Below are 27,574 nucleotides of genomic sequence, written 5' to 3'. Positions count from 1 at the left end.
GACGGGACCGGTGAGTAATGCAGGAGTGTGGTGGTGGAACAGACTTGGGGTTCGAGTGCGAGCGAGACTATGGTACAGATCGATGCGGTGTAGCCAGGAGACGGACGAGGGGGAGCGCGGGAGCGCGGGAGAGGGGCAGGTTTCAGGCTTGCTGTTGCTGCTGGCGGTTGACGCTGCTGAAGATGTCCTTGAGGTGTGCCTGTGCGTCCTGGCCTTGTTTTGTGAGGTACTGGTAGAACAGCAGGACGGAGGGTGCGTGCGTGCGTGCGTGTGTGGGAGAGATGCGGGGAGGTGGAGAGAGAAGAGAAGAAGAACAAGGGCAAGGGCAAGGCGTGTTGGTTTTCGGTCAGTGTCAGTGTCAGGTGTCAGGTGTCAGGTGTCAGGCTCGACGAGGCTGTGGAGAGACAGAGGAGGTAAGACGAGCAGGGCGGGGGAAGGTGGTTAGGATGGTACGCACTTTTTGCTTCTTGTTGAGGGCCTCGATGTCGGTGGTGATGGCGTTCTGTTTGGCTGTGAGTTCCGAGAGGACTGCTGGTTGTGATTCTTGGATGAACCTGTGAGTGCGGGGTGGGAGGCCCGGAAAAGTGCGAGGTTAGCATTGTGGCTTATATTGCGCTGCTGTCCCTGGTGCGCATCTCATTCTTGTTCGCTGGGCGTGAACCTCGGTCGAAGGGGATTCCCATCCTTGAATCCTTCTCTTCCCACCTCTTGCTTGCGGCATACGTACATCTTACCAACCGACTTGTAGAACGGTGCCTGCGGGTCTTGGATCGCCTGCAGCTCGCTCAACGTCAGCGTGTTGAGTTTGGCCTCCCTTTCGCGAGCAGCGATCTGCGCCTTGAGCGCGGCCAGCTGCTGGTTTGTCTGGTAGACCTGCAGTTGGATTTTTTCGAGCACTTTGGACAGCGTTTCGTCCGGGATCTGCGGCGCCATTGTGGGGAACGCCTCTCTCTCGCTGAGCTGAAGGGGATGGTGTGTGAGACAAGTGTGTCGAGTGGTTGTGAACGGTAGATGAGAAGGCGTGCGCTGCGCGGGTTGCAAGCGTGCTGAAGCAAGTGGTCGACGAGTTGCAAGGGTTGAACGTGTGGAGCTGAGAAGAAATCGCCGCCGCCGCTTTTTGGAAGAGTTGGACTGCGCGCGGTGGCCGATGGCATGTGCGCTGCGCTGTTGCAGAAAAATAAAAGTGTTGCTCTCTCGAGCATATTTCTCACCACACGCCCCCATGAACACAAATTCAAGCTCCCCTCAAAAACTTGTCATACGCAGCACGACTTGAATGCACTCTCGAACTTGTACCGTTGCAGATGCCTCGCAGCCATTACTACTACTGCTGCTGCGACAACAACCCTTGCTCAACCGACTTTTTAAACGGCGTACTGATTTCTCCCTGCTCAGCAAAGTACGCCAGCACCAGCTCTCTGGCTACCGTGAAACCTGCATCGCCTCCCTTGACCTCGTTCTCCTGACTGCCCGACTCTACCTGCCCGAACACCTGGCCTTTATACTCAAAGTTGAGACTCGCCGGTTGCCCACCCTTGCCCGGTCGCACGACCACGTCCAACGGCGCACCTTTGGGGACCGACCCGCGTGGGAACGACTCCTTGATCTGCTGCACCCCGCGTGTAAACCCTTCTTCCGCCGCGGAGCCTGCTTTGACCCGCGCCGTTTTCAGTGCCAGCTTGAGTCGAGCCTGCAGTGCGCGGATGAATCCATCGCGCAAGTGGTTGAAGTCCGTATTGCGGACGGGAACGATGCGGATCACTGCTGGTGTACCTTGGTCGAGTAAGGACTTCATGCGCTGTTCGAGTGACTTTGCGTGCGCGGGATCGGAGGCGTGCAGTGCGGCTTCGTCGATGTAGAGCGCAGCGACGTAGACGCGGACGCGGAGGAACGAGACGGTGCGCACGCCCAGCCCGACCAATCGGAGCTTGGGCCCTGGCTCGTCTGTGGAGCGGAACGATGCGGGCGTAGGGATGTATAGCGGGAAGCTGAGATTTGTATCCGTGTCGACGACGACCTGCTGGGAAGGATCAGCAGCGATTGAGGTCAAGCTAGACGCAGCACCAGCGGGCGCAGCTTCCAGTTTGACGCTGCCACCCAGAGAGAGGCTGTAGACTGAAGCGAGACCGGCTAGTGCTGCGGCAGCGATGAAGGACTTCCATCGGCGGTGTGCGGTGTGATGGGTTGGAGTAGACTGGAGCGAGGCGATGAGGGAAGGATGGAATGAGTGCTGGAAGAAGGCCGCTTGCGTACGCGTCGCGGACGGCTTGCTTGCTTGGAAAGACGGATAGGAGCGCGTGAAGGTCGCGACGCCTCTTGTTGTCGCTGATGAGTGAGATGTAGCGAGACGCCTTGCGCCCGTGAGAGCGATCGAAGAGTGTGTGGACAGCATGCTGGATGGTGGAGAGTTGGCGAAAAGGAAAGAGAAGCTGTGCTCGAGCGAAAAGCTCCCGACGTTACCGGTTTCCCAAATTCAGATTTGTTAGACTTTGATCATCTCATCCTTTTGGGCGCGATTCAGCCGATCCAATTCAGGGTCCAAAAGAGGTATATTTTGAACGAATTTGGCGCTGGCACATCGGCTCGCGCGCCTCTGTCGATCTTCATGCAGCTTGGCCTGTCTGCGGCGGTTCGCTCGCAGGTTCGCCCTATGCATGTCAGTCGCTTTTGAATGAATCGTCCAGCACGCGTCAAGAGAGAGAGAGAGAGAGAGAGAGAGAGAAAGCAACAGGGGCTGACGAGTAAAGTGTTTGTTTCCGGAGACTTTACGTTTGGTGGCTTTGTCCATTTTGCTCCACCACCATCAACACAGCCACTGCGACGTCCTAGTCTCCATTTCAACCCGGTCGAGGTCGCACCCAACGTACCAATACAGATTTTGCTTCCCAGTTCGGTATAACGCTCTTCGGCGACGTCGAGTTGCACGCTCTGCTGTTTCTCTCTCCACTTTCGCACTTCGCATTTCGCCGCGTTGGATCGCGTCTGAGCACAACCATGCCGTCATCAACAAATGCTCTGACACCCGAGTCAGAGCTACAACTCGCCTTCGACCCCTCGCTCATACCGCAAGCTACCAGGGACCTGCTACCACAGGACATCATCGTGCGGCCGCTCGCCAGCGACGACTACAACCGCGGCCACCTGCGCGTGCTCGCCGACCTCACCTCGACCCCGGACATCGGCCCCGCCGCATGGTCCGCACAGTTCGCACTCCAGCAAGCCGCCCCTCACACCTACTACCCCATCGTCTTCGTCAACACCAACACCGACCACATCGTCGCCTGCGGCACGCTGTTTGTCGAATACAAGTTCTTGAGGGGCGCCGGGCTGTGCGGTCACATCGAGGACATTGTCGTCCACAAGGACGGCCAGGGGAAAGGGCTGGGCAAGCGCATCATCGAGGTGCTGACTGAGGTCGGCAAGCAGAGAGGCTGCTACAAGGTCATCCTGGATTGCAGCGAGAAGAATGTGCCGTTCTATGAAAAGTGCGGATACCACAAGGCTGGCGAACAGATGGCCGTGTACTTTGTCTAGCCTGCCTGCCTGCCTGCTTGCCTGCTTGCTTGTCTGCTTGCTTGCCTGCGCTTGGTATAGATCTAATGTACAACAGGCGTGCTCAATGGACAATCTTTTCAGAAACTCTCGGACCTGCTCTTCGACAGTGTGCCAAAGCTGAAACATCTACAATGTCCACTCTACTCTCTCCACCGAGCGACCTCTACCTGACACAACATTTCCAGGCCGGGCAAGCTCTGCGGTCCTCTCTTTTCCACGTACGATAGACTGGACCACTCCTGGTACGCTGCACGTCTCTCGTTGCTGCGCATGTCTGTCGCTTGATCATCGTCGAAATCATCGTTGCGCGTGGTCCGGGACGCAGGAGGTTCACCTGATTCGAGGAGTATCGGAATGAGCACTTCGAAGTGCATTGTCGCCATGCGATACTGTTTTTCTATCTCGGTTGCGCGGTCGGCTGTGTTGATCGCACCAAGGCCATGTCAGAGGATGTGTTTTCAAACGCACGAGACGTGTGGGTGCACTGACTTACCAAAGCGATACAAGGGCCACGTGGCCCACATAGGGGTTTTGAAGGCGGACTTGAACCCTTGCCGCTGTGATACCTCTTCGAGGAGTGAGTGCAGCGAGTCGCTTGACGTCGTTAGCTTTTGCAACGCTTTGTCCTGCCGATTGACGAGGAAATAAGTTGGGGTCAGGTTTCTGTACACTACCAGTTCGAGGTAGGTGGCAGCGCGCCATTCAAGCTTACCAATTTACCACTGACCGTCCTCAACCCAATATGGGCCGCCTCTATCCGTCTCACTGCATCAGCCATCCTCGATTCCCTTAGGCCTCCCGGCCCCAAGATAGGATCGTGCGCTTGCTTCGGATCCAACGCCAGCGCTTGCTTCTTGTCCTCTGCCCTCAATGTCGAGCTGGCCGTAGGTCCCTTGGCTTGTCGAGTGGCAGACGCATCTCGCTGACCGAGCTTCTTGGCCGCGTATAGATCTTCCCAGCCTTCCACGGCTTCCTTTGCCCACTTGAGCCCGTCAAAAGTTGCAATCTCTTCCCACGTATTCGCTGCTGCTATAAACGTCATCAGCAGCATACGGCATTGCCGATGATGCGTCGTCTCAAATTCACGACTCAGCAAGCCCGTCGAGTCGTATCTTGACGATGTACGGCCTGCAAAGCTACCAGGATTAGTGGGTGACGCGAATGGGCTTCGGTTCGACGGTAGAGGCGAGGGGCGTGACGAGAGCGAGATGCTCCTGTTTCCATCACCACCTGTGTTACTTCCATTGCCGAGTCCGGATGACTTTGACGACTTGGGCGTGGCGGGTGCTTGCTTGTTCGAGCTGGACGAGGGTGAGGATGGAGGTGGTATGCCTGACTTGTTTGCTTTGGCCAGTAGTGCAGCGTTCTGGCTGTTGCGCCCGAATGGCGATAGTGCCGCCGCAGATGGGCGATGATTCGGCGGTGGCGAGGGCATGCTTCCGGCGCGGTCGGCGATGATAGCCCTTGATGGTGGTACGTGTCGGAGCAGCAAGTATCCAGCGGGAAAGGCTCGAATTATGTGCACAGAATTGAACGACGGGAAGTGGGGTGAGACGTTGTTAGATCTACATTCCGAGCCCTCCAACCCCGCAAAATAAGTTGAAAGCGGCTTGTCCGCCGGCCATCCGGTGAAAGCTCGAAGCCGAGCGACGATTGCCACTCTTTCTCCCGTCAACCACCATCAGCCCATCGACGCGAGCAACATGACGAGCTCTCAGAGATCTGCGTATGCGCCATCGCGGGCTACAACATCATCCAGCAAGTCCTCCAAGGAAGAGCCCATCTTTCTCGATCCTACCGACGATGCCACCTTCCAGTCTCTCAAAAAGCTCCTCTCAGCCCCTTCTACCAGCACACAGCACCTCAGCCTGCTGTCCGAGGGCACGCTCTACGGAAGCATCACCTACTATCTCAGCAAATTGCAGCTCGAGCATGTGGCCGACTTTGCCCGCGTCATCAACGCCAGCGGCTGTCTCTGGACGCCTCCGCCTCCAGCGAGCACGCCGCCAACAGCAACATCGGCGTCAGGCAGCTCACCAAACAAGCTCACATGGACCACTGAGCCTGGCTCCCCCTCAAACACATCTGACAAGTCTTCCAACACCCTCACAACTACTTCACCACCCAATGCTGCTTCACGAAGTGCCTCCAACGTCGCGAGCTCCTTGAGCGCGTTCTTGATCGCACGTTCGACCAACATCTCACAGGCTGTCGCTGCCGCACTCACCAAGCGAGTAGACCTCATCGTCCGGTCCAAGAACAACAGGACCGGCTGGCGCGCGCGTTCGTCTCTCTCTCAATTTCTCGGCGCCATTCTCCAAGGCATGGACGATACAGAGCGCGATGCAACGCCCGAGTCGTACAGAGCTGCTAGAGGCCTGCCCATCCCGCGCTTTGCCATCATCGGGGGCCTGCTCAACTCGCTTTATGTGCTCAAAGATCAGCGTAGGCGCTTGCGGGACATGTCGATCCTCGAGGAGATGGCAGCATTGCGTTCCAATCCTTCGCTTGGTCTCAGCGTTCGCCATGCGCTCGGCACCATTGAAGACGAATGGATCGTGACGCTCGCCGAGATCCTTGACCATCTTCATGGGCAGACCACGTCTTCTGATTCTGTGCAGGCAAGCTCTGCTACGGATTCTAGCGAGCACAGCGATCGAGATGTCGATGAATGGGAGGCCGAGTTTCGCAAGCGCACTGCTTCGGTTGCAGGCCCAGCCAGCATCACTTCGCTCGCCTCGAAGCAGACCCTGCGTGCAGCGCTCAGCGACGTCCGCGATGTTCCCCTCTACATGGCAGCTCAACTAGCCCCCTTTGTGCCTGACCGCAAGATTCACGCTCTCGACCCGATCCAGCTGACCTCGGCCACCAGCGATGCCATCCTCTCGCTCTTTGAAGGGCCCCATCGCTCCTCGTTCCTCTCCTCACTCGCGCAGGACGTGCACACTCAGACGTGCGGTGATGAAAGCGATCCACGAATTTTGGTCGACCCCAACGGTGCTACGGGAAAAATTTTGCAAGGCGTGATGGAATCGACACTGTTTCCGCTGCTGGGCCCGCTGTCGAAGCTCATGTCGCGTGCGCTGGCGAAGGCGGTCACGTCGCTCACTCCGGAGGAGCTGTCGGCGCTGTTGTTGGGGACGACGGATGCCGCGCTTGTGCAGCAGTCTGGGGAGATTGAGTTTTTCCCGATGCTCGTACGCATGTCTCGCCTGTCGTCTCACTTGGAGGCATCGTGGCTGTCGAGCCCGCTCGCCGGCGCGAACGAGGACCAGATTGTGGAAGCGAGCAGACAGCTCACCAAGCAGCTGTGGACGTCATTCAAGACGCTTCTGTTCAGCTACACGATGGTGTTCGACTCGATGATGGATGCGTTGGTGGACATGTGTCCGAGCCCGACACTTACGGTTCCGCCGCCGACGATGGGTGCAGAGGGGGACGCGGATCGCAAATGGCCGCGAGCGTCTACGTCGAATCTGCCGGTGCCGTATCTGGTGATTGTGCAGCATGTGTTGGCGACCTACTCGCATCTGTACTGGATCACGAGCACATTCGGGTCGGATGGCTTTGATGTGTACCGCAAAGTGTTCTACTCGGCGCTGGACGTGATCGGGCGCGACGGGGAGGCATGCATCCAGCTGCTGGAACTCATCGCTCCGATCACCGGGGCAGGCGATGCAGACGGACTGGAAATGAACACGGCCAAGCGCAGTGCGACGACGTACTTCCTCAATGTGGCCGAGCAGCTGATCCGCGTGCTGCCGGACCAAGTGGTGGAGGAGCTTGTGCTGCCCGTCTGTCGGCCGTATCTGGAAAACACACGGTTCAGCGATACGTTTGAATCGGCGCACTCGGTTGTATTGGCCATGTACGCCAGCCACAAACGGTGCATCCTCAATCTGGCGCCGTTCTACGTGGATTTGGTGCTAGCGAGTTTCCCGACGCGCTTGAACTCGGTGCAGCTGGAGTATGCGCTGTCGACGGTGGTCGGTGCGATTAGTGACAGGAGCGATTCGGTGGCATGGTGGGTGATTACAAGGATCGCCGAGGAGATTGATCGCGAGCGGCTCTCGGCGAAGGATGGCAGCAAAGAGGCGGGGATTCAGGCCGGTGGATTCGCTGAGGGCAGCAGCGGCGTGACGAAGGCGGATCTCGACTCGGCCACTGCCAGCAGCGACTCGGTGCATCCTTCCGCGGCAACAACCAGCGCAGAGCGAGACGGAGGCGACACGCACGACAGGCTCACGCACCTCCAGATGTGCCTCATCGCCTGCATCCCCAGCGTCAACCTCGTCCTCCTCCGCTCCGCACTCAGCAAGGTCGAATCGTTCATCCTGCTGCACAAGCAGAGGGAACTGTCCGGGTTGGATGCCGCGGGTGCGCAGAGCAGCAGGCTCGCGCTGTGCCAGAAGACGTTCGATGCGATTCAGGCGCTCAATGCGGCCACGCGCGAGGAGGGGCTCAGGTGGTGGTTGGATCAGCGGGCAAGGTTTGGCGTGTGAGCCGTGTGAGGCGAGTGAGGGGGCGCGTCACACTGGCAGAGTCACACGGTAGCGGTGGAACGGAGCTTATTGTGAAGCGTTGTGTTAGGTGGGGCTGGGCGTGCGTTTGGGTGGGAGAAACAGCATTACCGTGTGCGAGGTGCTTTGGTGGAGCGCGACCAGAAGACATCCCATACGGCCAGTGCTGCTAGTGACTTCATACTTCCCACGCAGCGCCGTGTTGCGACGACATGGTATCAGCACAACAGAAGAGATTCCTGCCAACAACGCGTGCGCGGCGAGGTTGGCTGTCCTGGGAGTCGTGTACATCGGTTGTGAGAGAGCACGAGCGGACCACGCAACCGCCACTCCGCCGGCATGAAAAGCTCAGCTGAAAGCTTCTCGCTGCACACGCGTACTTTTCCTTGCATCTCTCTCGCTCGGACAAACAACAAGAGGAAGCGAGAGATCTTCCTTTTCTTCTTTTCAGACGCGGGCCGCGAGTGTGCGTATTCGTGTGCGTGTATGAGAGAGAGAGAGGAAGAGACCCTCGCTGAACTGGGGGTTTTCGAACCTCGGCAGAGTCGAGCATGGAACCGGAACCGATCGTCTTTCCACGGCAAAGATGCATGAGAGCGAGAGGCAAGCGAAAGACGAGCCTACCAGATAGAGACACTCGACTCGGCCTTTGGATCCGCTCTGCAGAACCTTCTTGGGAAAGAGGCACAACAGTGGAGGTGGAGGCCGTGGGCAGAGAGAGGAAGTTCGGCTCGTTTCTGCGGTTTTACGGCTTTTGCTCACGCCCGGCGCGTGGGTGCGTGTGTATATTGTAGGTGTCGTTTGACATCATAGGGCTTCCAAACCCTCGGTCGTCTCTCATGGCAGGAATTTCGACAGAAGCAGCAAGGTTCAAACAGTTCAACCTGGTCAGCATTGGCACACACGATAAGTGCGCTAGGACCCGCGTAGTTTGTGAAGGTGGTGGCGACGCTTTGAGCCTCAGGCTGCCTTTCTTCCCAGAGCGCAGCGCTCCACTTGTTCTGGTGCATTTGTGGTTTTGGTCTGCATTTGTCGTGTTTCCGTAGAACCGGTGCAAGGTCGTCGTTTCTGCGATTGGCTGCTCTTCAGAACGCCGGCCGCTGACCCAACAGTATAAGGTGACACCCCTCTTCGCCGGCCTACTTCTCTTCCGGAGGAACTAAACACTCAACCTAGTACACCACCACCACATCTCCTCCCACATCAAAAACAACATCCACAATGTCTTCCGCGGACTCGCACTTCGAAGGCTGGGTTGGCCACGACAAGTCATGCATCGGCAACATGAAATGGGAGTCTTTCAAGCCCAAGGAGTGGCGCGAGACCGATGTCGAGATCAAGATCGAATGCTGTGGTGTCTGTGCCTCGGACCTGCACACCGCGCGCTCCGGCTGGGGACCCACCCGCTACCCCTGCGTCGTAGGCCACGAGATCGTCGGCACTGTCTCGCGCGTCGGTAAGGACGTCAAAGGCTTCAAGATCGGCGACCGCGTTGGCGTGGGCGCGCAGTCCGACTCGTGCAAGAGCTGCGGCGCATGCAAGGCCGACATGGAGCCGTGGTGCGAGAAGGGCATCGTGGGAACCTACAACGGCGACTACTCGATCACGGATGGCTCCGGATTCTCGATGGGTGGTTACGCAAAGTACTCGAGGGTTCCGGCACACTTTGCGGTGCACATTCCTGAGGGCTTGCCGTCGACTGTCGCCGCCCCGCTCATGTGCGGTGGTGTCACTGTGTACAACCCGCTCAAGACCAATGGCTGTGGAACGGAGGGCGTCAAGAACGTCGGCGTTGTCGGCATCGGCGGTCTCGGCCACTTTGCTCTCATCTTCGCAAAAGCCCTGGGTGCCGAAAAGATCACCGCCATCAGCCACACCCACTCCAAGGAGCAACTCGCTCGCAAGCTGGGTGCGACCGACTTTATCGCTTCGGCTGACAAGGACCCCTGGTCCGCCCACAAGCGCTCCCTGGACCTGCTCGTGCTCACCAACAACAACGGGGACATGCCCTTGACCGACTACATCCGCCTCGTCCGCCCGAAAGGCAAGATTGTCGCAGTGGGTGTGCCCGAGGAGCCGTGCATGCCTACGCCTCTGCCTGCGCTCGCCTTCAGTGGCGTCTTCTTGGGTGGCTCGTTGATAGGCAGCCCAGCAGTGATTAGGGAGATGCTCGAGTTGGCGGCTAAGCAGAATCTGAAGCCCATGATCGAGGAGCGTGATATGCAGGATGCGAACAAGGTCGTCAAGGATATGCAGGATGGCAAGCCGCGATTCCGCTACGTCATGGTGAACAAGGACTACGAGCCGGTCAAGGCTTGAACTGCATCAAGCACCGAATACTCGTCACGATCGGGTGGTTGCCTGTAACAGACATGTCGTTGATTCACAACAGTTCTTCATCGCCTAATGAGTATCCAAAAGAAATCATTTCAGTCCATCGAAAGCACAAGTACGGTCGTGCAACTTGCTCTGCTGAGCCCCAGGTATGAAAAGAGTCCGTGTCGAAATAGAAGCAAATGAATAAGAAAACAACGCCAGCGTGCTACTTGATGTTGCCCAATCGCTGTGTACCCGCGAAAATCTTTGTATCCAACGTTGTCGCTTTGTCGCCGATCCTCTGCAACCTTGAATTTTGGGTATCCACCTCCTGGCCCATCGCCTTGCCGAGTTGGTTGAGCCGCGAACTGAGCATGCCGATCTCATCCAGGTTCTGGTCCAGCTCGTCTTCCAGTTCGTCGTCCGACTCGGTAGCTTCGAACTGGTATCGGCCACGTTGAGCGACTTTGTTGCGCTGCGCAGCTTCTTCCGCCTTCTTGCCTGTCCCGAAACGGTCCTGCCCGAACCGGCCGAAGCTGGCCTTACCCGTTCCTGGACCGTTCATGCTAGCATCAAGTCTCGACTGCGCGGCAGTCACGTCGCGACGCACAGCTTCGCGCTCCTCGCGTTCGTCAATGTGACGAGCGATGATGCGCGCCTCTTCAGCGTCACGTTTGGCTTTCTTGTTGAACTGCACGTTGGGTCGGAAGATGGACCGGTTGAGCGCCACGATCTCCTTGGCGTTGTCTTCAGCTCGCGAGGCATGCGCCTTGGCGAGGTCGAGCGAGCGCTCGGTGTTGCCAATCTTTTCCGACTGGTCCGATAGTTTGAACATGGTATTGGTCGCCGTCTCTTCGGCTTCACGCGCGATTCGGAGCGCATTGCGCGTGGAAGACAGCGACTCCTGCTTGGTGAAGCGCATCTGCTGTTTTACAGCCTCCACTTCGTCATCCTCTTCGTCCCGTTGCTCCTCTTGCTGCTCAACGCCGTCGTATCCGTACGAGGCCGAGCCCGTGGGCGGCGCACCGGCTCCTCGTCCATATTCCGCCTCGAGGTCGTCCTCGGCAACGCCGCCGCCTCTCTGGTTCTGGACGTTGCGCGAAATGTTGCCCGACTTGCTTCCACCTGCGCCAGCGTACTGATCGTAGCCGGAACCGAAGCCAGAACCAGGCGCCCGCGCATTGGCGAAACGGTCTTGGTAAGGTGCAGGTCCTCCGGATCCGCCACTATATTGTTGCTGTTCGTAGCCACCAGCACCGCCTGCTCCTCCATAGCCAGCATCGTAGCCACCGCCAGTAGCACCATGTCCCGAGTTGCCGCGAGCAAAGCCAGCTCCGCCACCCTGCATCGAAGGACCGGCGGAGGGACCGTACCTGCCAGGCACATTGGACTGCGGAGGCGGTGCCGACTCGACCGGAGGGATCTTGCTGCTGTTTTTCTTTCCGAATAGACCCATCTTGAAGTTGTTGTGCGAGGGAAGCCGGAATGACAAGGTTGAAAGTGAGGTGGTGGAGAAAGGAACGGAAGCTACGCAGGTGCCGGTTCAAAGGATTCTGCAGGGCGACTGCGTGTTGCTCTAGACTCCAGCTGGCGCATGCACAGCCAGCATGTCAATTTTCAAGCTACGTTTTGAGGCGGTGCTGCGATCTTTCCTTTCGACCTAACATAGTACAAAATTCTCCTTGGTGCTATAAAGGCTGTCGAACCTCTACTTAGGGACAGTCGATACGAGAATGCTCGCAACGGACTGCACCGTCAGGGGAAGCCTCTCCCAACCACATTCCAGAGGTACAGGAAGCTCCAATACAAGGCCGAACACGGTAAAGGAGAGTGGGTTACATTCAATAAGTGCGGGTATCGATGCAAAGTGATGCTGAACGATTGGAACTAGACCGTGCGAAACGAGTGATATCATGATGATACGAAAGAGACAGTGTGTGTGGTGTGGCAAGGCGAGCAGTCCTACCCGCAGCCGAGGATCGGACCGGCTCACAACCTACCTTCAGGCTTGATGATGCTCTTAGCGATCTTTTCCAAATGATAGAGATGCGGGCGCGGACGATCAATCTCATCCAACGTCATGGGGCGATCCGAAGTACACGAGCGTGTTCGACTGCGAAACCGCGATGCGGTGGGGTGTGGCAAGCATCCATCGATTTCGGCAGTGTGGCGCTTCTCGGCTTGCACGCAGGCATCCCACAGTTCGCGGTCAATGCCGACGCTGGGAGCAAAGGCGCTTCTGGACAAGGCTCGGCGGATGGCCTGATCGTTTTTGCGGTCAAGGCTGCGCTCGAGTACATTGTTGTCGACGGCTGCATCCTGCTTTTCGCTCAGACGGGCCCATGGGTTGGAAGTGCGATTGAAAGCCTCGGTCGACCTTGTCCTGCGAGCGCGAACTGTGTTGTCCCCGTCGACTGTGAGCTTGAAAGCGGAAGCATCACGCGAAGAATCCCCATCCTCGAGCGGCTCGTCGAACTCTGCAAACACATCCTCCTCCTCGGCGCCCGACTTGTGCACCCATCGCATCTGTACAGGATCAAAGAGCATATCGCCCACCACCCGAGCGCCAGAAGCGATGTTGTTCATGAGACTGCTGCTCTCTGGCGATAAAGGCGACGAGTAGCCAGCGGCATGCGTGAGCGCCGAGCTAGTGGAGCTGCCCGTCATCTGAGAGATGAGCGCAGGCCGAACACTGCTTTGGATGACCTGATCAAAGTCGCGAAGCACACCCTCGTTGCCCTCCCATCGAAGCGCCTGGGCGTTCCAGCGCATGCCTTTGACGCTCTTCTGCGCGGGCGAAGCGCCAGCACCAGCACCGAGTGACCGGATCAGAGCTGGCTTGCTCCTCTTGCCGCGCCGACCGCCGCGCTTGGACTGACTCTCACGAGCCGGCGCGAGTGCGGTGGAAACAGCCGTCGCTGCTGGAACACGATTCTTGTTAGGCTTTTCAGACGAGGCTGGCGGTCGGACCGATTGCACGAGGTCGGGACTGGTCGCATTGGGCAGATCGTCGATCCCATCGAGCTCAGCGCCATTGCCGTAAGGGACAGAGCGCTTGAGCAAACGGGCAACGGGTTGGCTCTCACCCAAAGAGCCACGACGCTCAAGATCCGATCTAGTCTTCGCACGCGTGTTGACCGAGATGCGCGATGCTGGCTGATGCGCAGGACGGTGGGAGAAAGAGACCGGAGTGCTGGGTCGAGCAGGGGCACTCGCGTCCCTCTGCAGACGAGACATATGATCTGCGGCTGTCTCCGCAGCTCTTGCACGCGAGGCAGCAGTGGAGTCGGTGAGCCTCGAGCCGCCTCTAATCCTGAAGCGCGAATTCGAAGATACGGCGCTGTTGCCGCTGTTTTGGCGCTGACGCACCGAGACGGAGGATGCGTTGTCAAGGGCTGGAACGGCTGAAGTGGATGCATTGGCGGGAGGCAAAGTTCTCATGGTGGGTAGAGATCTTTTGCGTACGAGCTGACTGCCACGATTGGGCGGCCGATGGGACGAAGACGAGGATGAATTGGAAGCAGCCGCAGCAGAAACGTGCGAAGCAAGATCACTCGCGGAACGTTTGAACCGGAGACGGTTGCGACCAGGTCCACGGATCTCAGAGCGCGTATCGGGTGATCGGACGGAGCTGACCTCGCTGTGTTGAGAGGCAGTACGAGGATGGCGGCGCTCGTCGGCTTGCGGCTCTGATAAGTCGACGCCTCGCTTTGCCATTGCGCTTCGTGTGTTGTAAGGGCGATGCAATTTTGAAGGCAGAGTACGCGAAGCGATGCGACTAGTGGACAGATCAAAGTCTTCGTCGATCACGAGGCCTGCGGCGATGGCTGTGTCAGAGTCGGTAGGGTGACCGCGGTCAGCAGCAGGAGTGGAGACTTGACCCGACCGCTTTAGGTCGAGCATTGCTTCCAACTTGGCCTTGACTTCGGGAGCGGACTGGTTGTCTGCATTCGGTGCTTTTCCAAAGACGCTGCCTTCAAGGTCGAGACCATCGAGCAAATCTTCGTGCTCGTCGTCCGCATCGCTTTCGCCCGACAAGCTCTTGACGGAAGGCGGGTGTTCTGGGAAGGCGGGTGGATGCAGTGACGAGGACGAAGTGTGCGTCGTACTGGAAAGAGCAGCGTTGAAACCAGCATCGTCGTCCCAAATTTCTCTGCTGACCTGGCTGAGTGAGGTGTTGGAGCGGGCCCGCGACAGAGACGAGCAGAGGCTGAGGTTGTTCATGTCAGGTTCCAGCTCGAAATCCATCTCGAGCGCGTCCTCGGTCTCGGAGAACTGGATGTCGAGATCGGATCGAGCATGAAGCGAACTACGGGAAGAGACGCTCGACGCGCGATGAGCGCCTCCGTTCTTGCTGTGAGGGCTATCGGGGTCAGTGAGGTCAGTAGAGAGGCCCATGGTGCTGCGCCCGCTTGTGCTGGCCGAGGTGCTGAGACTCGCGATGGAGCACGCCTGTGTGTTTCGTCGTCCGTAGGCATCGTCGATGATACGATCGGCGGCGGCATACTGAGAAATGCGATTCAGGTCGAGAGCTGGAGGTCGAGGTCGATCGTCGAGCAGATCGTTGGGAGAGATCGAAGAGCCAGACGTGGAAGCTTTGCTGGCTGCGAGCATGAGCTTCAAAGCTGAGCTAGCGGCCGTGGAGAGTTTGATCGTGTCCGTCTGCTCGTCCGAGCCTTCATCGTGGTCATCCTCGGGAAAGTCGTCATCCCAACTTGGCCCGGGATTTGGCTCTGGACGCGAGGAATGCAGTTGGTGGACATCCTGTAACGCCGTGTGGTCTGTACGCAGCTCGGTGTGCTCCAGGTCAAAGTCGCCATCGGACCAGTCTTCGACTTGCGACATGGTTGAATCTGCTCTGCGGATAGGTGTGGATGAGGAGAGGCAGGTGCAAGACGGTGCAAAGAGAGAAGGTGAAAGGTACTAGTACCGCATGACTGGCAGCGACCAGCGTGATGAGCACGGCGATGTAGGGCCAGCTACCAGAGAGCGAACTGATCGCGGCTGATCGCGGCAGGGCCAAGAGTAGGCTCGTTCCGAGAAGTTTGGAGGTGATGATGACGATGATGAGGATGATGAGGATCGTTGGCAGGAAAGAGGATGCCACGCGCCAAGCCTCGTCAAAAGCGAGCACAGAAGCTCGCACTGCAATAGGTGCTCGTATCTTGAAGCGGTTGGCTCTCAGTCGAGTCGCGCCTTTGTGCCGATTTTGCGTTTTGCGGCGCCACTCAGCACATACCCTGCAGAAAGCAACGCGATTCCCCTCACACAAGCAGGAAAGGGCCAACTCGTCTTTGCCGCTTTCTGCTTGTTCGGCACGCGTCAGATTCAAGAAGGCTTTTTTCTCGTCCATTTTTGAGTGGAGACCAACACTTTGCTCTGTTAGTCTACGCAGAGCTCGCTAATCGCGGGACAGCTGCCGAAACTAGCGACTCACATCCCACCGGGCATGGGCGCGGAAATTCCGACGTTCTCAAGAAGCTCCGAAGGTGGTGTCGCATCTGACGATATCACATCGTCTTGCTATCGGCGCATCCGTCTCCAAGTCACACGGCCTCGTTGGGAATAGAAGGCTGCTATCAACTATGACTTCAATAGGAACGAGCCGACCTCAGCTCAAGTCCAAGTTCAGCGAGACATACACCGCCCTTCTGGAAGGCAAGCAGCCTTGGTTTCAGGACAGCGCTTCGAATTCGAACTCAACCTCGTCGTTCGGAAACGATGCTTCCGCTCGTCCAGCCGTCTCGCGCTCCAAGTCGACGGGCAAGTCCAACACAGGTCCTCGCTCACGCTACTTTGCCGATCTGCTCTGCCTCCCGGTCGAGACACGCTTCGTCGCCCAGCAGCTCGACGCTATCCCGCCAGAGACACTGCTCGACGACGATTCACACAGCAAGGGCGCGCACATCACTGACAACATCGGATCGCTATGGAGGGAAGCCATCCGCGTCTGGCGCGAGAGCGACGAGGACGAGGTGCGCAGAAGAAACGCGGTTGATACCTTGGTAGCCCTCTCATACCCCATCCTCAACAAGCGCTTCTCGAACTACTCGTTCGATATCATCACCATCTTTGCCGGCGGCATGGACGAAGCAGATGATGTTTTTACGCTGCTTGTCGATTCGATCGATGATACTCTCCGCGGAGGCGATCTGGCAAGAGTGCGGATCCCTTCGTCCGCTCGTGATCCAGATGACGACCGAGAGCAGGACCTTGCGCAGGCAAAGGCGAGAGAGTGGATCGATGCACAGGTGCAACATCGCGCTCTACAATTAGGTCTCTTGTGGCTGTCCTGCGTGGCCCAAACCTCGCTTGCAGCCTACTTTCTACGCCGCGACCTCTTTGTCACCGCTTCCACGTTCATCTCGACTCCAGCGGGCTCGAGATATGCGTACGAAGGCGCCGTCTTTCTTGGCCTTCTCGCTACCATTGGTCAGGGCGCAGCTGGCGGCGTGTCGCTCAATGTCAGCACCTCGAATCCCTACGCCCGCCGCTTCCGAGATTGGGTCGACGAAGATTGCATGGCCAAGATCCTGGTCGCGGCCTCGGCGGCCATGGATCAAAATGTCCAACTGTATCGAGAGGTGGTCGACGACTCGCCTCCGACTCTGGCAGGCAGCATCGCCGGAATCGCCAGCATGCGTTGGGTCTCGGGCCTCGCTGAACTCGTTTCTTCGCCCACGACTCCTACAACTTCCGCGGCTCCACATCGACGTTCCTCAGTGGCATCCACTTTGATCGGCGACTTTTCGCACCTGCCTTCGCCCAGCTGCGTCATTCTCCTTCCGCTCTTCCTCCTCTCCAGATCCAATCAAGCGTTCACTTCGCTTATTGTGGATGTTGTCGAACCGGCAAACCCTCAAGACATTTCATCCCAGACGGTTCAAGGTGATGCACGTGTCAGAGCTCGCAACGAGTCGTTCTGCCACCTGGTTTCGTTGGCATCGTACCTCGCTACGCATGCTTCTGTCTCGCCGCGTTCCGCCTCGTACTCGCGCATCTCTCTTCTGTGCCTCCTCGTTCTTCTGTACGACCCTCGCGGTAGTCGCAACATGCTAGCCGACACCAGCCAGTCTGCCCGCATACTCCAAAGCGTCCGGCTCTGTCGTCAACGCGAGCCCGCCCTCGCTCTGCCGCGCACCAAGCGCACTCGACTCGTCACCGCCGTGCTGGACGCAGCCACGTGCTCGTTGCGCTACAACCTTAGCAAGCGCATCGACACGGCCTCATACCTGATCAGCTTGAAGCTCATCCAGCGTGTCGTGACGCTGTGCTCCGATGAGTGTATCCAGTTGGAATACGACTGGCGGGATTGCTGGAGTGCCGTGTTGGCGCTTGCATCGTTCCTGGCTGCGCGATTCTCGGAGATCCGCTCGAGTCGCGATCTAAGTGAGCTGATCAAGGCGTTGATGGCGACGCTGAATACGATCTTGCTGAATTCCGACCGCTTTTTGGCGTCTACCAACGAGATTAACCATTACATCTACGAGATCGTGCGCTGTGCTGCGACGCTGCGCAAGAACGTGTTGCTGCTGGATCAGCCCAGTAGAGAAGCGAGCACCGACGTCCAGCTCGGCGATGCCTCTGCTCTACCCACCCCGCCAAAGCTTTACACTCAGGTGCCTGGGTGGAAGAACCTCGAACGCATCATCCAAGCCGTCGAGGGCAAGATCGCCGAATGGGCCAATGCCAAATCAAGCTCCAGGAAGAACAAAACCCCAGACATCACCACCATCATCAAACTCATCGCCAGCATCGACCGCGAACACCTCCTCGCCGGCGCCACCGAAGACAGCCACAAGTCGAGCAGCATCAGAAACGGATCCGCGCCACTCGGTCCAACGGGAATCATGCACCACGACCTCGAATGGCTCGATCGCATCCAGGAACAGTGTCTGCCCGAATTCGTGCGGCATGCCTGCGCAGACGTCTTGCGCATTTTGCCCGTTTACTGAATCGAAAGTCTTGCACTCAATCTACCACCTAGTCTGCAAGGGAGCATCGCTCAGGGCAGCGTCCGTGAAGCAGGTATATGAAATGGGAACCGAAACGAATGCATTGACAACGAAAGAACACGACGAGCTGGATGTCAACCAGAGCAGATCACTGGAACTTCTGAATTACCACCGCATTGAGCAACCCTGCTTCCTGCAGCGTCAACGACTCGTCCATCAGCGGCTTTGGTGGGAACGAGGCGTTGAGCGTATAGCTTCGAGTCGACAATCCCGGGTTGGCCCTGTTCCCACAAATGCGGCAGATGCGGCAGATGCGGCGAAAGAGGTCAGTAATCCACCGGCAAATAAATCTTCGAATCGTTGGCAACTTACGCATTGATATAGCTCCTCAAATCCGCTACCGTGTGATGCGTGTTGAGTCTAACCGTCATTCTCTGACCGTCGCCCAATCGAACTTGCAGTTGAGTGGTGGGCTTGTCAGCGTCCACCTGGAAGTCTTGGCTACCTGCACTTGCCGAAGCAGAAGCACCGGCAGCGGCAGCGGCAGCAGGGGGCTCCGATCGAGGCGTGGAAGCAAAGGAAGCAGGTGCAGGTGAGCCGAGTCGATTGCCCGAACCGCCAAACGCCTTCATGGGTGGCGGCTTGTACTTTTCGTCGGTGCGGCGATGCACGTGGACGTGCACCTGCTGGCCGAAGCGAATGTTGAGTAAGTCCAAAGGAGCGTGTCCCGAGTTGATGGCGGCCAGCGTCTGGGCATGTGCGGGATCGTCGTAGCGCATGAGCTCGCCATCTTCGATCGAAAAGCCATCCTGCCAGAAGGTGAGGTTGCGAATCGCCACTTCTCCCTCTCCGTCCTCTTCGTCATCATCGTCAGTGGAATTGCCAGCGCCAGGCCTGTTGCCAAAGCCACCGGGCATCGAGGTGGCAGCGGCGGAGGAGGACGACGGTTCGGCCTCGGCAGCGTCGTTGATGGTCCTGCCGCGACCGGTGAAGGCCAACGAGGAGGAGGAAGCCGAGGGTCGGCTGCCAGACGATTTGGAGCCAGCAGCTGCCAGCTCCTCGGGGTGACGCTTGCCCTCTTCAGCAGCACGGCGCAGAATCTCCTGCACCAGATCTCCACCTGTCTGATCCCTGCGACGACGTGCTTCCGGGTTCTCGACGCTGAGCGCGCTCCTCTCACCACCGGCGAAATAGTTCATCTCGTCGTCGTCGGCATCGTCGTCCTCGTCGTCATCATCACCGGCTCTTCTGCTAGGACCACCGCTGCTAGCAGACTGAAGGTCGCGGAATGTCGCGATGCCGCCACGGCTCGCACCGCTGGCTGCCGGACGGGAAGCTCTGCTCGAGGCTGACGAGGCGCCGAAGCCAGAGACAGCGGAAGGATCCACAGGCTGACCCGACAGTGTTCGCGGGCCCGTGTACGTGTCCGAAACGGCAGGAGTCGAGCTCTCATTGGTGCCAGCTGCATCTGTTTCCGCTTCCGCGCCTGCCTCGGACTGCGAGGGTTCGGATTCGTAGAAACTCGACATGGCGGTCTGCAGGTCGCCACCTGCGGCCTCGAGGAAGAATCGAGCGCGTTCGGTCGAAGCGCCGGTGATTGAGGCGAACTGTTGAATGTTCTCGTCCATCTTGCAAGAATGTGTGTGAGTCTCGAAGCGAAGTCGGTCGACGAAGGTGGGAGTGAGGGAGAAGAAGAGAGTCGACCTATGTGGTTGAAAGCCACGTAATGGCCAAGTGGAGGACTGAGCTCGAAAAGCAACAGCAGCAGAGGCGCATGTCTTCCTGAAGGTACAAATACCGCGCATGGGCCCTGTCCGCTATTCAAAACCTTCACCAACGCAAGACGCGATCACACAGCGCCCGAAATAAATCGAACATCTTCCATTCGGACGAAAAAGTTCGGGCTGGAAGCTCGAGACGGATGCGAAGGACGGCGAGAGCGACCGAGTTGAACGATGCTTTGAAATGTCACTCTTGAGATTGCTGGATCATCATCGTCTTTTTAAGGTCATACATCTGCCATCATCACCTACATCACGCGGTCTTCCTACACCTTTTGCAGCACAGCAACACCGCTTGCCAGTCACTCCCAGCCACGGCCCTGACTCAGCAGCGGAAGCTTTGTCCACGACATCTCGGCGTCCGCACACTAGACCACAAACCGTTACATCTGGACGACAACTGCCCCGACCATGGCCGCACAGAAGACCAACGAGCAGGTCGTCACCGAGACCTTTTCGGAACGATCTGCCTTCGCTGATGGTATGACCGCAGGTGCCGCTAGTGCCGGTGCCGGTCTGTTTGTCAGCGCGATCCAGAACAGTGTACAGACGCACAACAAGGGTGCGCTCGGTGTCTTTACACGCACAGGAAGCACCATTGCTCTTTTCAGTGAGTCGACTTTTTCCTAACCTCCGTTGGCAGACGCATCATTCTCAGATCTCGCCGTCAGCTGTCGCTTCGAATGCGTTCCGCTCGCTAAAGGCACGCAATGCCACGACCACATGCTGACCTCGTTCTTGTCCCGTCACCCCCCTTTTCTTACACCATCTTCTCGCCCGCAGCTGCAATGGGAGGCATCTTTTCGTACACCGACTCTACCGTGGCCAACTTCCGACAGAAGGATGACGCTATCAACGGAGCAATCGGCGGTTGCGCTGCTGGATTCGTGCTCGGTGCTGCCGCTCGTTCGGTACCCATGATGTTTGGTGGATGTGCTTCGCTCGCTGCATTGATCGGCACGTTTGACGCAGCAGGCAAGTCGCTCCAGGGCACCTACGCGCGTCCCTCGCCAAAAGACTTTGCGCATGGCGACCACGACGCATCTCACGGCCCAGGCGAGCTCGGATGGAGGGAAGCACGAGAGGCTCGTCGCCAGAGCTTCTTCAAGCAAAAGAAGGAGGATGTCGAGTCCGATGCATAGATGCGCTCGTTGCCAGACCTCACCTCCGCTTGTCATTTGTTTTCTTTTCCTCAGAATGCGCAACATGTATCAAACACAAAGCTGCTGGAAAACAGCGTGACGAGAGCGTGGAGAAATCCTGTATGAGTGCATTGCATATGTTTGACAACTAAGACAGAGAGGCACCGACAAAGTCCGAGGTCAAAACGCCGCGTTCGGTCCTGAGGAGACGAGGCTTCTTGTCCGCCTCTGCATCCGCTGCGTCCGGCAGAGCACCCACCCAGGCGCACTCCTTGTTGTCCGTGGTAGTGTAGCCGGGCTGGATCGTCTCAAAGATCTTCTTTTTAGGGTTGAGCACCGCTTCGGGCTCGCGGCCCTCGAAGCCCTCGACCCACACCTTGTCACCAGGCTGGCTGCCCTCGGGTGGGGAGACGGGCTCGACGCCGCCCTCCTTGCCGTCTTTGTGCGTGGCGCAGAGCAGCATGCCGTACGACTTAATGCCGCGCATCGACGCCGGCTTGAGGTTGCACACGCCGATCACCATGCGGTTCTGCATCTTTTCGATGGGCACAAAGTTGACCAGTCCGCTCAGGATGGTTCGCGGGCCGTCGGCCTCGCCAAAATCAACTTTCTCCAGGTACAGCGCATCGGCGTCCGGGTGTCGCTCGATCGAGACGATCTTGCCTACACGCAGGTCCACCTGCGATGGAAGAGGTCCCGTGGTGTCGGCGGCAGCAGCGCCACCCTTCTTGCCTCCACCGCCTGCACCGCCAGCCTTGGCCTCCTTGGGCGCCTTTTCCTTCTTTTCCTTCTTCTCCTTCTTGGGCTCCTGCTGCTGCTGCTGCTCGGAGACATCCTTCTTCAGGCTACCAGCGGCAGCAGCGCCGGCGGCCTCCTTGCTAGCCTTCTTGGCCGTCTTGAGATCCTCAGGCTTGGCACGCTCGATAGTGGGCATGCCCTCGTACGTCGGCTCAAATGGGGTGAATCCCAGCTGGGCAGCGTTGGCAGCCTTGGCTACGGGAGACAGGTTGGAGAGATGCGAGACGTAGCGTGCTACCGAAGGATTGGCATGCTGTTCGGCGGCAGGCAGCTTGGAGACGGCCGGGTAGATGGAGGCAAAGAGCGCAAGGTCAGCGACCGTGGGCTCATTGGCGGCGACGTAGGTGACGTTGTCGAGCTGCTCGTTGAGCGTCTTGATGCCTTGAGAGGAGACGAGCTGCTGCTCGTCCGACTTGTCGAGCTTCTGCAGCCATTCTGTGGTGGTCGACTTGGCCTTGTCGTCTGCGCCAAAGATCTGAGCCGACTTGCCCGTGAGAGAGGCTAGCTTGGTGGCGAGGTCTACCAGTGGCAGAGTAGCGTCTCCCTGCAGCTGCTGGATAGCGCTCTGTTGTGGTTTTGACAAAGATGAGGATGATTTTGCGGCAGTGTGCATAGATCGAGAAAGCCGGGGACCAGTGTGAGGAATGGAAGCGTGGATGCAGCGCCGGCAAGATCGGTTGGCCAAAGCGAGAGAAATCTGTTGGATCAGTCATTTGAGCAAGATGGACGAGAGAGCATCAGAGCAGACATAGCAGTATATACTTACGGCGTCGTTGGCGTACTGCGCATAAGCAGCAGTAATCAGCTGTCTCGCTCGCTGTGCGGACATGTTTGGTAGATGTGATGGTGTTGAGAAGGTGGAACTGGACATGAGTCAAAGAGGTGTTGCGCACAGAAAATCTGGAAGAACAAGACGATTTTTTCGATGAGGAAGCGTCTTTGCAGTGATGTAACAACCAAAAAAAAACCCCTGCAAAATGCGAGGAAGGGTCCTCACCAGTCGTCGATCAAGTTGCTCCGACGGCGAGACAGGCTGAGAAGGAGAGAGACACAACTGAGCAAAGACAGCTGCCGGTTTGTGAAAATCAAAATCAGCTCATGCGTGTTGCACACAGAGACAAGTGTTGGTCAAGAAGACATGGCTAGATAACCCCACATTCAACCTGCTTCTCCTCCTTCACCCTTCTCAGTGTTCCATCTCCTTGGCTTGCTAGCTCATTCTCGCACAAGCAAGCTGACCATGTCTGAGGCCGCTGCTTCTTCCGGCTCGCAAGCCAAGGATCTCCGACCCATCATCCTCGTCACGGGTGCCAATGCCGGAGTCGGGTTTGGCATTTGCCAGAGGCTCATCGTCCAGCTCTCGTCTCCCACCCCGAGCGACACCCTCCCCGATCACCCACACCGCTACTCGGACCCTTCTGTCCAGCCTACGCCGACGCCGTTCACCGCACCAGATGGATGCACGGTGATTCTGGCGTGCCGAAACCCCATCAAGGCCCACAAGGCGAGGCAGCAACTCAAGCAGCTGCTCAAATGGATCGAGAACCTCCCCGAGCACGAAGATACCCCCACCGGTCCTCCAGAGAGCTGGGCCTTTGCCTTTGATACCACCTCTAAGGACGACAAGCTCACCGACCCCGAGACGGAGCAGGACATCCGCGACACGCCGCACGAAGATGCCGATCCTGCTCTCGTGGCCCACGCTCAGGAGAACAATATGAGACGCAGGAGAAGGCAGCGGAAGGCGCTTGCCAACGGAGACGACGCCGATCCGGACTCGGGCGATGACGCAGACTCCCAAGACGAAAAGGCAGACTTGTCCGATTCGCCTGGCTCGCCTGACCTCGCAGCTAGCCTGGAACAGCGCACCAAACGCGCCAACGCACGCTATCGTCGTCGCTTCTGCCAGGGCACTCGCATCGAATTCGTCCCACTCGACCTCGGCAGCATGGGAAGCGCACTCGAGTGTGCACGCATGGTGCGCGAGAGATATCCGCACGTCACGCACGTGGTGCTCAATGCTGGTTCGTCGGCATGGACAGGCATGAACTGGTTCCACGCCGTGTGGATGATCATGACGCAATTCCGATACGCCGTCACCTGGCCCGCCTACAAGTTGCAGCGTGCAGGCGACAAGAGCGACGACGGCTTTGGCTGGGTGTGGCAATGCAACGTTGGCGCCCATTGGATCTTGGTACGTGCCTTGCTGCCGTCGCTGCGCGCTACACCGTACTCTGTGCCCTCGCGCATCATCTGGACCAGCTCGGTCGAGGCTTTCTCCAAGTACTACGACGTCAACGACTACGAGTGCATCGATGTGAACAAATCCCCTCTGCCTTACGAATCAGTCAAATACCAGTGCGAGCTGGCTGCGTTCGGTCTCGACGATGCGCTGGAAACTCGACGCATGCGCACCCAACCAGGAACGCCCATGGAGGAGCGTCCGTCGCTGCTGGGCATGTCGAGCGCCCACGACGATACCAGCATGCGCCGATCCGCCTCGTCCGCCAGTGGCACACCAGCGCACGGCTTCCTCGGCCTCCCATCTGCATCGCGTGCGCTGCCTGATCAATCAGAGCCGCGCAGCTTCCTGGCGCACCCGGGTGTGGTGGCGTCGACCATGATGTCTCAATTTGTTGCATCGTGGGTGACCGTGTTTGTGGTGGCCAGCTTCTACATTGCACGCTGGGTAGGCTCGCCGCACCATCCCGTCGATCCTTTCAAGGGCGCCGTCTCAGTCAGCCATGCGTGCTTGGCGCCACAACCCGACCCTAAGAAGCGATACGGCAGCCGTACCGATTTCTGGGGACGCGAGTACGTCGGCATTGAGAACATCGAATACTACCGCTCGCAGCTCGGGGGTGCTGGACCGGGAGTAGGTGCTCGACTGGCGCTCGCCGGCATCGACCCTGATACCGTGCAGGGCGATCCTGCTGACGCAGGAAGAGTGCTGTGCATGGCTCGCGAGTACGTCGGGCATTGCGAGAGGATGACGCGCCAGGTCTGGCGGAGCGCACGGAAGGGCGACCTGCCCCCGTGGAGCTCGCTCGCGGGGGACGAGTTTGTTGTGCAGGAGCATGCGCATTCGTCTTCGACAGAGGAGGAGGATGCGCGCCAGTTCCTTGACACGGAAGATGCGCGTCCACCTGCCACTTCGAAAGATGATGATCCGGCGATCACGGTCAAAACGACCACAGTGCCCAGCAGCGGTGGCTCCTCGACGGACGACGTCGAGTGGGAGAAGGTGCAGTGACCAACGACTCTTTGAGTATTCTAGACACTACCAACCTGGATTGCTGTAACATCATTTCTCTCATTGGCATCTGAGACACTGGCTGGAAGGAATGCGTTTTGAGTGTAGTCACGCCATCGCAAGCAGGGTCTGAGGAGAGTGCAGCGACGATCTTTGTCGTGATTGCAACGGTCGGCTCTGTCGGCGGGAGCTTGGGTGGAAGGCCCCTGCTGGCCTTGCGGCCCTGCCTTGTACTGAGAACGCGCAAAGGCGAGGGACGTGTGGGCGGTCGCGAAGAGCTGGATTAGTCATTAATGTGCATCTGCAACAAGCTGCCATCGGCACTCGAGCCAGACAGAGCATCGAACAATTCAATAAGGAGGTTCAACCAAGAAAGGCCGCCAACCTCAATATCCGGCCAAACAATTGAGGCCGCAAAAATCACCCGGAAGAACGTCAAATTTCGCGTGTCAGACAGCCAACCATCTTCCACACGAGCTCAACGGACACAGCATGTCGAGCACACACGGCTGGAACTCGTCTACTGTACCTCGCTAGCTCAAGAAAGAACGTGCAAGCGAAGCTAGTCGATCAGCACTAGCGAGGCGCGACCGGATGTCTCGGTCGTGCTTGTACCTCCGGCTGCTCGACGCGCGACGACGAATTTCAGCCGGGGAGAGGGAGGGAGCAAGAACGCTTCCAGTTGAAAACAGCAGAGATCTGGCATCAACTGGACCCTGCTTTTCCACGACGCTCGAAAGATCTCCCGGCGACCCGGTGTGGCGCAACGATTCGCAGCCGCCAACGCAAGGTGCAAATACGGCGTTCGGAGCACGTTCTATCGGAAGAATACGGACAAGTGGCGTTATAGATGCTGACCTTGAAGCAAGATTGTCCGCCCAAGAAGAGGCGGGAACAAGTGGTGAAAGGTTCACGCGAGCCAGATGCAGCTATTCACTGCTCTCGTGGAGATCGCAAGTCGCTGCTAGCTACTGCATGTCCCCAATGTGATTGCAAGATCTTCCTCAGGCAGCGAGACACTCGCTGAAGTTTTTCGCCAAGTGTTTCCTGGTAGAGCGGAATCCGCACGGCGTGCCAATTCATTCTCCCAACCCAAGCTAATGGGCGAAGCCGTTTGTCCACGCCACCAGAGTTTATGAACGCCACATCGAAATAAGAACGCAGTGGCGAGACCGCCTTCCGATTCCCGCAACCGAGCTTATCCATGCGTGACCAGCAACATCGTCCGGAGACGTTTGAGGCGAGACGTAAATGCAAGCAGGCGTCGAGAGGGAAAGCGAACGAAGTTCAGTTGTCCCCCTAATGCATCCGCTTCACCCCGCCATGGTGTACAGCCAAAAGCGATGTACCCTTTCCCGTCGTCTGGTCGAGGAACGGTGCGGCATGCATCAAGAGTAAGTGAGTGGGCACGCTAAGCGAGATCAAGCGTCTGTGCTTTCTGCCTAACAAATGCACTCGGCGCGCTGTCCAAGCACACACACATGGTGGGGCGCGGATCATTGCGGGCAGTCCGTGGGTGGCAGTCGTTGTCGGTTCCCTCCAAGCGTGGGAATCGGTTGTTAGCTTTGCATCTCGGTCCCACACTTGCGATGATGCCTCGACAGCTACGACTCGACGCCGCCTACTGGAGCAGCCAATGACAACGGACGGGTCGCAAGGTGGACAAGGTCCCTCCAGCCCCTGGTTGTCGTGTCTGTCCAACACGAGCATGGTCCTTAAACCTCGAATCGCTCGGGACTGTGCTGTGCCGCGAGAATGAGAAGCAGCAAAGGTGCACCTGGACATTATTCTGTCATGCCAACTCTAATCTCCGTATGGGAATACTGCAGCCCGATCGATGTGCGGCTGCAGCCGTGGACCCGTAGCATGAAAAAAGGGAAACACAAAATGGGAAAAGGAAAGGAAAAACCGGCCTTCCCGAGCTGTGTGGCAGACCGTCTGTTCGCCTGTCGAGCCGAATGGCAGAATGAAATGAATCGAATTTGTTCGGCTCGGCTGTTCATCAATGGTCTGCAGCACAAGGGCACGCTCTGCGCCAGAAGCAGGCCAAGAGAAAAAGCATAGTCAGTCCTTGCATCTGCCTCACTTTGATACTCGCCGTATGCCAGCACTCTGTGTTCGTGCATCCCGACGGAGACTCCGCTCCCAGTCTAGACTTCGCAGCTTGGCACCTTCCGATGGACGCTGCCAATCTGTTCAGTCTGTCCACTTGACCCCTTGGCTTTCATTGTCAAGTACGATAGGTATTGTACCA

The 27,574-nt window shown here is 58.0% G+C and overlaps 13 protein-coding genes across 13 annotated transcripts; 6 read left to right on the top strand and 7 right to left on the bottom strand.

Moving 5' to 3' along the window:
• Positions 1-142: 142 nt before the first annotated feature.
• On the bottom strand, positions 143-933 carry EX895_001797 (uncharacterized protein; the record flags this gene model as incomplete). Its single annotated transcript, XM_029882396.1, has 3 exons — positions 143-229; positions 458-554; positions 728-933. 3 exons carry the CDS (start codon positions 931-933, stop codon positions 143-145), a joined length of 390 nt encoding a protein of 129 aa, XP_029741251.1.
• A 391-nt stretch (positions 934-1,324) lies between these two features.
• EX895_001796 (uncharacterized protein) lies at positions 1,325-2,392 on the bottom strand (the record flags this gene model as incomplete). The annotated part of the gene is made up of 1 exon (XM_029882395.1): positions 1,325-2,392. One exon carries the CDS (start codon positions 2,390-2,392, stop codon positions 1,325-1,327), a length of 1,068 nt encoding a protein of 355 aa, XP_029741250.1.
• Positions 2,393-2,994: 602 nt separating this feature from the next.
• On the top strand, positions 2,995-3,534 carry EX895_001795 (uncharacterized protein; the record flags this gene model as incomplete). The annotated part of the gene is made up of 1 exon (XM_029882394.1): positions 2,995-3,534. One exon carries the CDS (start codon positions 2,995-2,997, stop codon positions 3,532-3,534), a length of 540 nt encoding a protein of 179 aa, XP_029741249.1.
• Positions 3,535-3,695: 161 nt separating this feature from the next.
• EX895_001794 (uncharacterized protein) lies at positions 3,696-4,990 on the bottom strand (the record flags this gene model as incomplete). Its single annotated transcript, XM_029882393.1, has 3 exons — positions 3,696-3,973; positions 4,049-4,181; positions 4,268-4,990. The coding sequence occupies 3 exons, from the start codon at positions 4,988-4,990 to the stop codon at positions 3,696-3,698; spliced, it is 1,134 nt and encodes a 377-aa protein (XP_029741248.1).
• Positions 4,991-5,258: 268 nt separating this feature from the next.
• EX895_001793 (uncharacterized protein) lies at positions 5,259-8,057 on the top strand (the record flags this gene model as incomplete). Its single annotated transcript, XM_029882392.1, has 1 exon — positions 5,259-8,057. One exon carries the CDS (start codon positions 5,259-5,261, stop codon positions 8,055-8,057), a length of 2,799 nt encoding a protein of 932 aa, XP_029741247.1.
• Positions 8,058-9,296: 1,239 nt separating this feature from the next.
• EX895_001792 (uncharacterized protein) lies at positions 9,297-10,394 on the top strand (the record flags this gene model as incomplete). The annotated part of the gene is made up of 1 exon (XM_029882391.1): positions 9,297-10,394. The coding sequence occupies one exon, from the start codon at positions 9,297-9,299 to the stop codon at positions 10,392-10,394; it is 1,098 nt and encodes a 365-aa protein (XP_029741246.1).
• A 223-nt stretch (positions 10,395-10,617) lies between these two features.
• Positions 10,618-11,847, bottom strand: EX895_001791 (uncharacterized protein; the record flags this gene model as incomplete). Its single annotated transcript, XM_029882390.1, has 1 exon — positions 10,618-11,847. The coding sequence occupies one exon, from the start codon at positions 11,845-11,847 to the stop codon at positions 10,618-10,620; it is 1,230 nt and encodes a 409-aa protein (XP_029741245.1).
• A 533-nt stretch (positions 11,848-12,380) lies between these two features.
• EX895_001790 (uncharacterized protein) lies at positions 12,381-15,236 on the bottom strand (the record flags this gene model as incomplete). The annotated part of the gene is made up of 1 exon (XM_029882389.1): positions 12,381-15,236. One exon carries the CDS (start codon positions 15,234-15,236, stop codon positions 12,381-12,383), a length of 2,856 nt encoding a protein of 951 aa, XP_029741244.1.
• Positions 15,237-15,976: 740 nt separating this feature from the next.
• EX895_001789 (uncharacterized protein) lies at positions 15,977-18,346 on the top strand (the record flags this gene model as incomplete). Its single annotated transcript, XM_029882388.1, has 1 exon — positions 15,977-18,346. The coding sequence occupies one exon, from the start codon at positions 15,977-15,979 to the stop codon at positions 18,344-18,346; it is 2,370 nt and encodes a 789-aa protein (XP_029741243.1).
• Positions 18,347-18,494: 148 nt separating this feature from the next.
• On the bottom strand, positions 18,495-19,974 carry EX895_001788 (uncharacterized protein; the record flags this gene model as incomplete). The annotated part of the gene is made up of 2 exons (XM_029882387.1): positions 18,495-18,627; positions 18,719-19,974. 2 exons carry the CDS (start codon positions 19,972-19,974, stop codon positions 18,495-18,497), a joined length of 1,389 nt encoding a protein of 462 aa, XP_029741242.1.
• Positions 19,975-20,538: 564 nt separating this feature from the next.
• Positions 20,539-21,269, top strand: EX895_001787 (uncharacterized protein; the record flags this gene model as incomplete). The annotated part of the gene is made up of 2 exons (XM_029882386.1): positions 20,539-20,737; positions 20,911-21,269. 2 exons carry the CDS (start codon positions 20,539-20,541, stop codon positions 21,267-21,269), a joined length of 558 nt encoding a protein of 185 aa, XP_029741241.1.
• A 148-nt stretch (positions 21,270-21,417) lies between these two features.
• On the bottom strand, positions 21,418-22,896 carry EX895_001786 (uncharacterized protein; the record flags this gene model as incomplete). The annotated part of the gene is made up of 2 exons (XM_029882385.1): positions 21,418-22,632; positions 22,834-22,896. 2 exons carry the CDS (start codon positions 22,894-22,896, stop codon positions 21,418-21,420), a joined length of 1,278 nt encoding a protein of 425 aa, XP_029741240.1.
• A 411-nt stretch (positions 22,897-23,307) lies between these two features.
• Positions 23,308-24,388, top strand: EX895_001785 (uncharacterized protein; the record flags this gene model as incomplete). Its single annotated transcript, XM_029882384.1, has 2 exons — positions 23,308-24,296; positions 24,376-24,388. 2 exons carry the CDS (start codon positions 23,308-23,310, stop codon positions 24,386-24,388), a joined length of 1,002 nt encoding a protein of 333 aa, XP_029741239.1.
• Positions 24,389-27,574: the final 3,186 nt, after the last annotated feature.

The sequence above is a fragment of the Sporisorium graminicola genome, chromosome SGRAM_12, assembly GCF_005498985.1.
Source record: "Sporisorium graminicola strain CBS 10092 chromosome SGRAM_12, whole genome shotgun sequence".
NCBI lineage: Eukaryota > Fungi > Basidiomycota > Ustilaginomycetes > Ustilaginales > Ustilaginaceae > Sporisorium > Sporisorium graminicola.
Note: the sequence above shows the minus strand (reverse complement) of the source record. Positions and strands in the feature narration are given on the sequence as shown.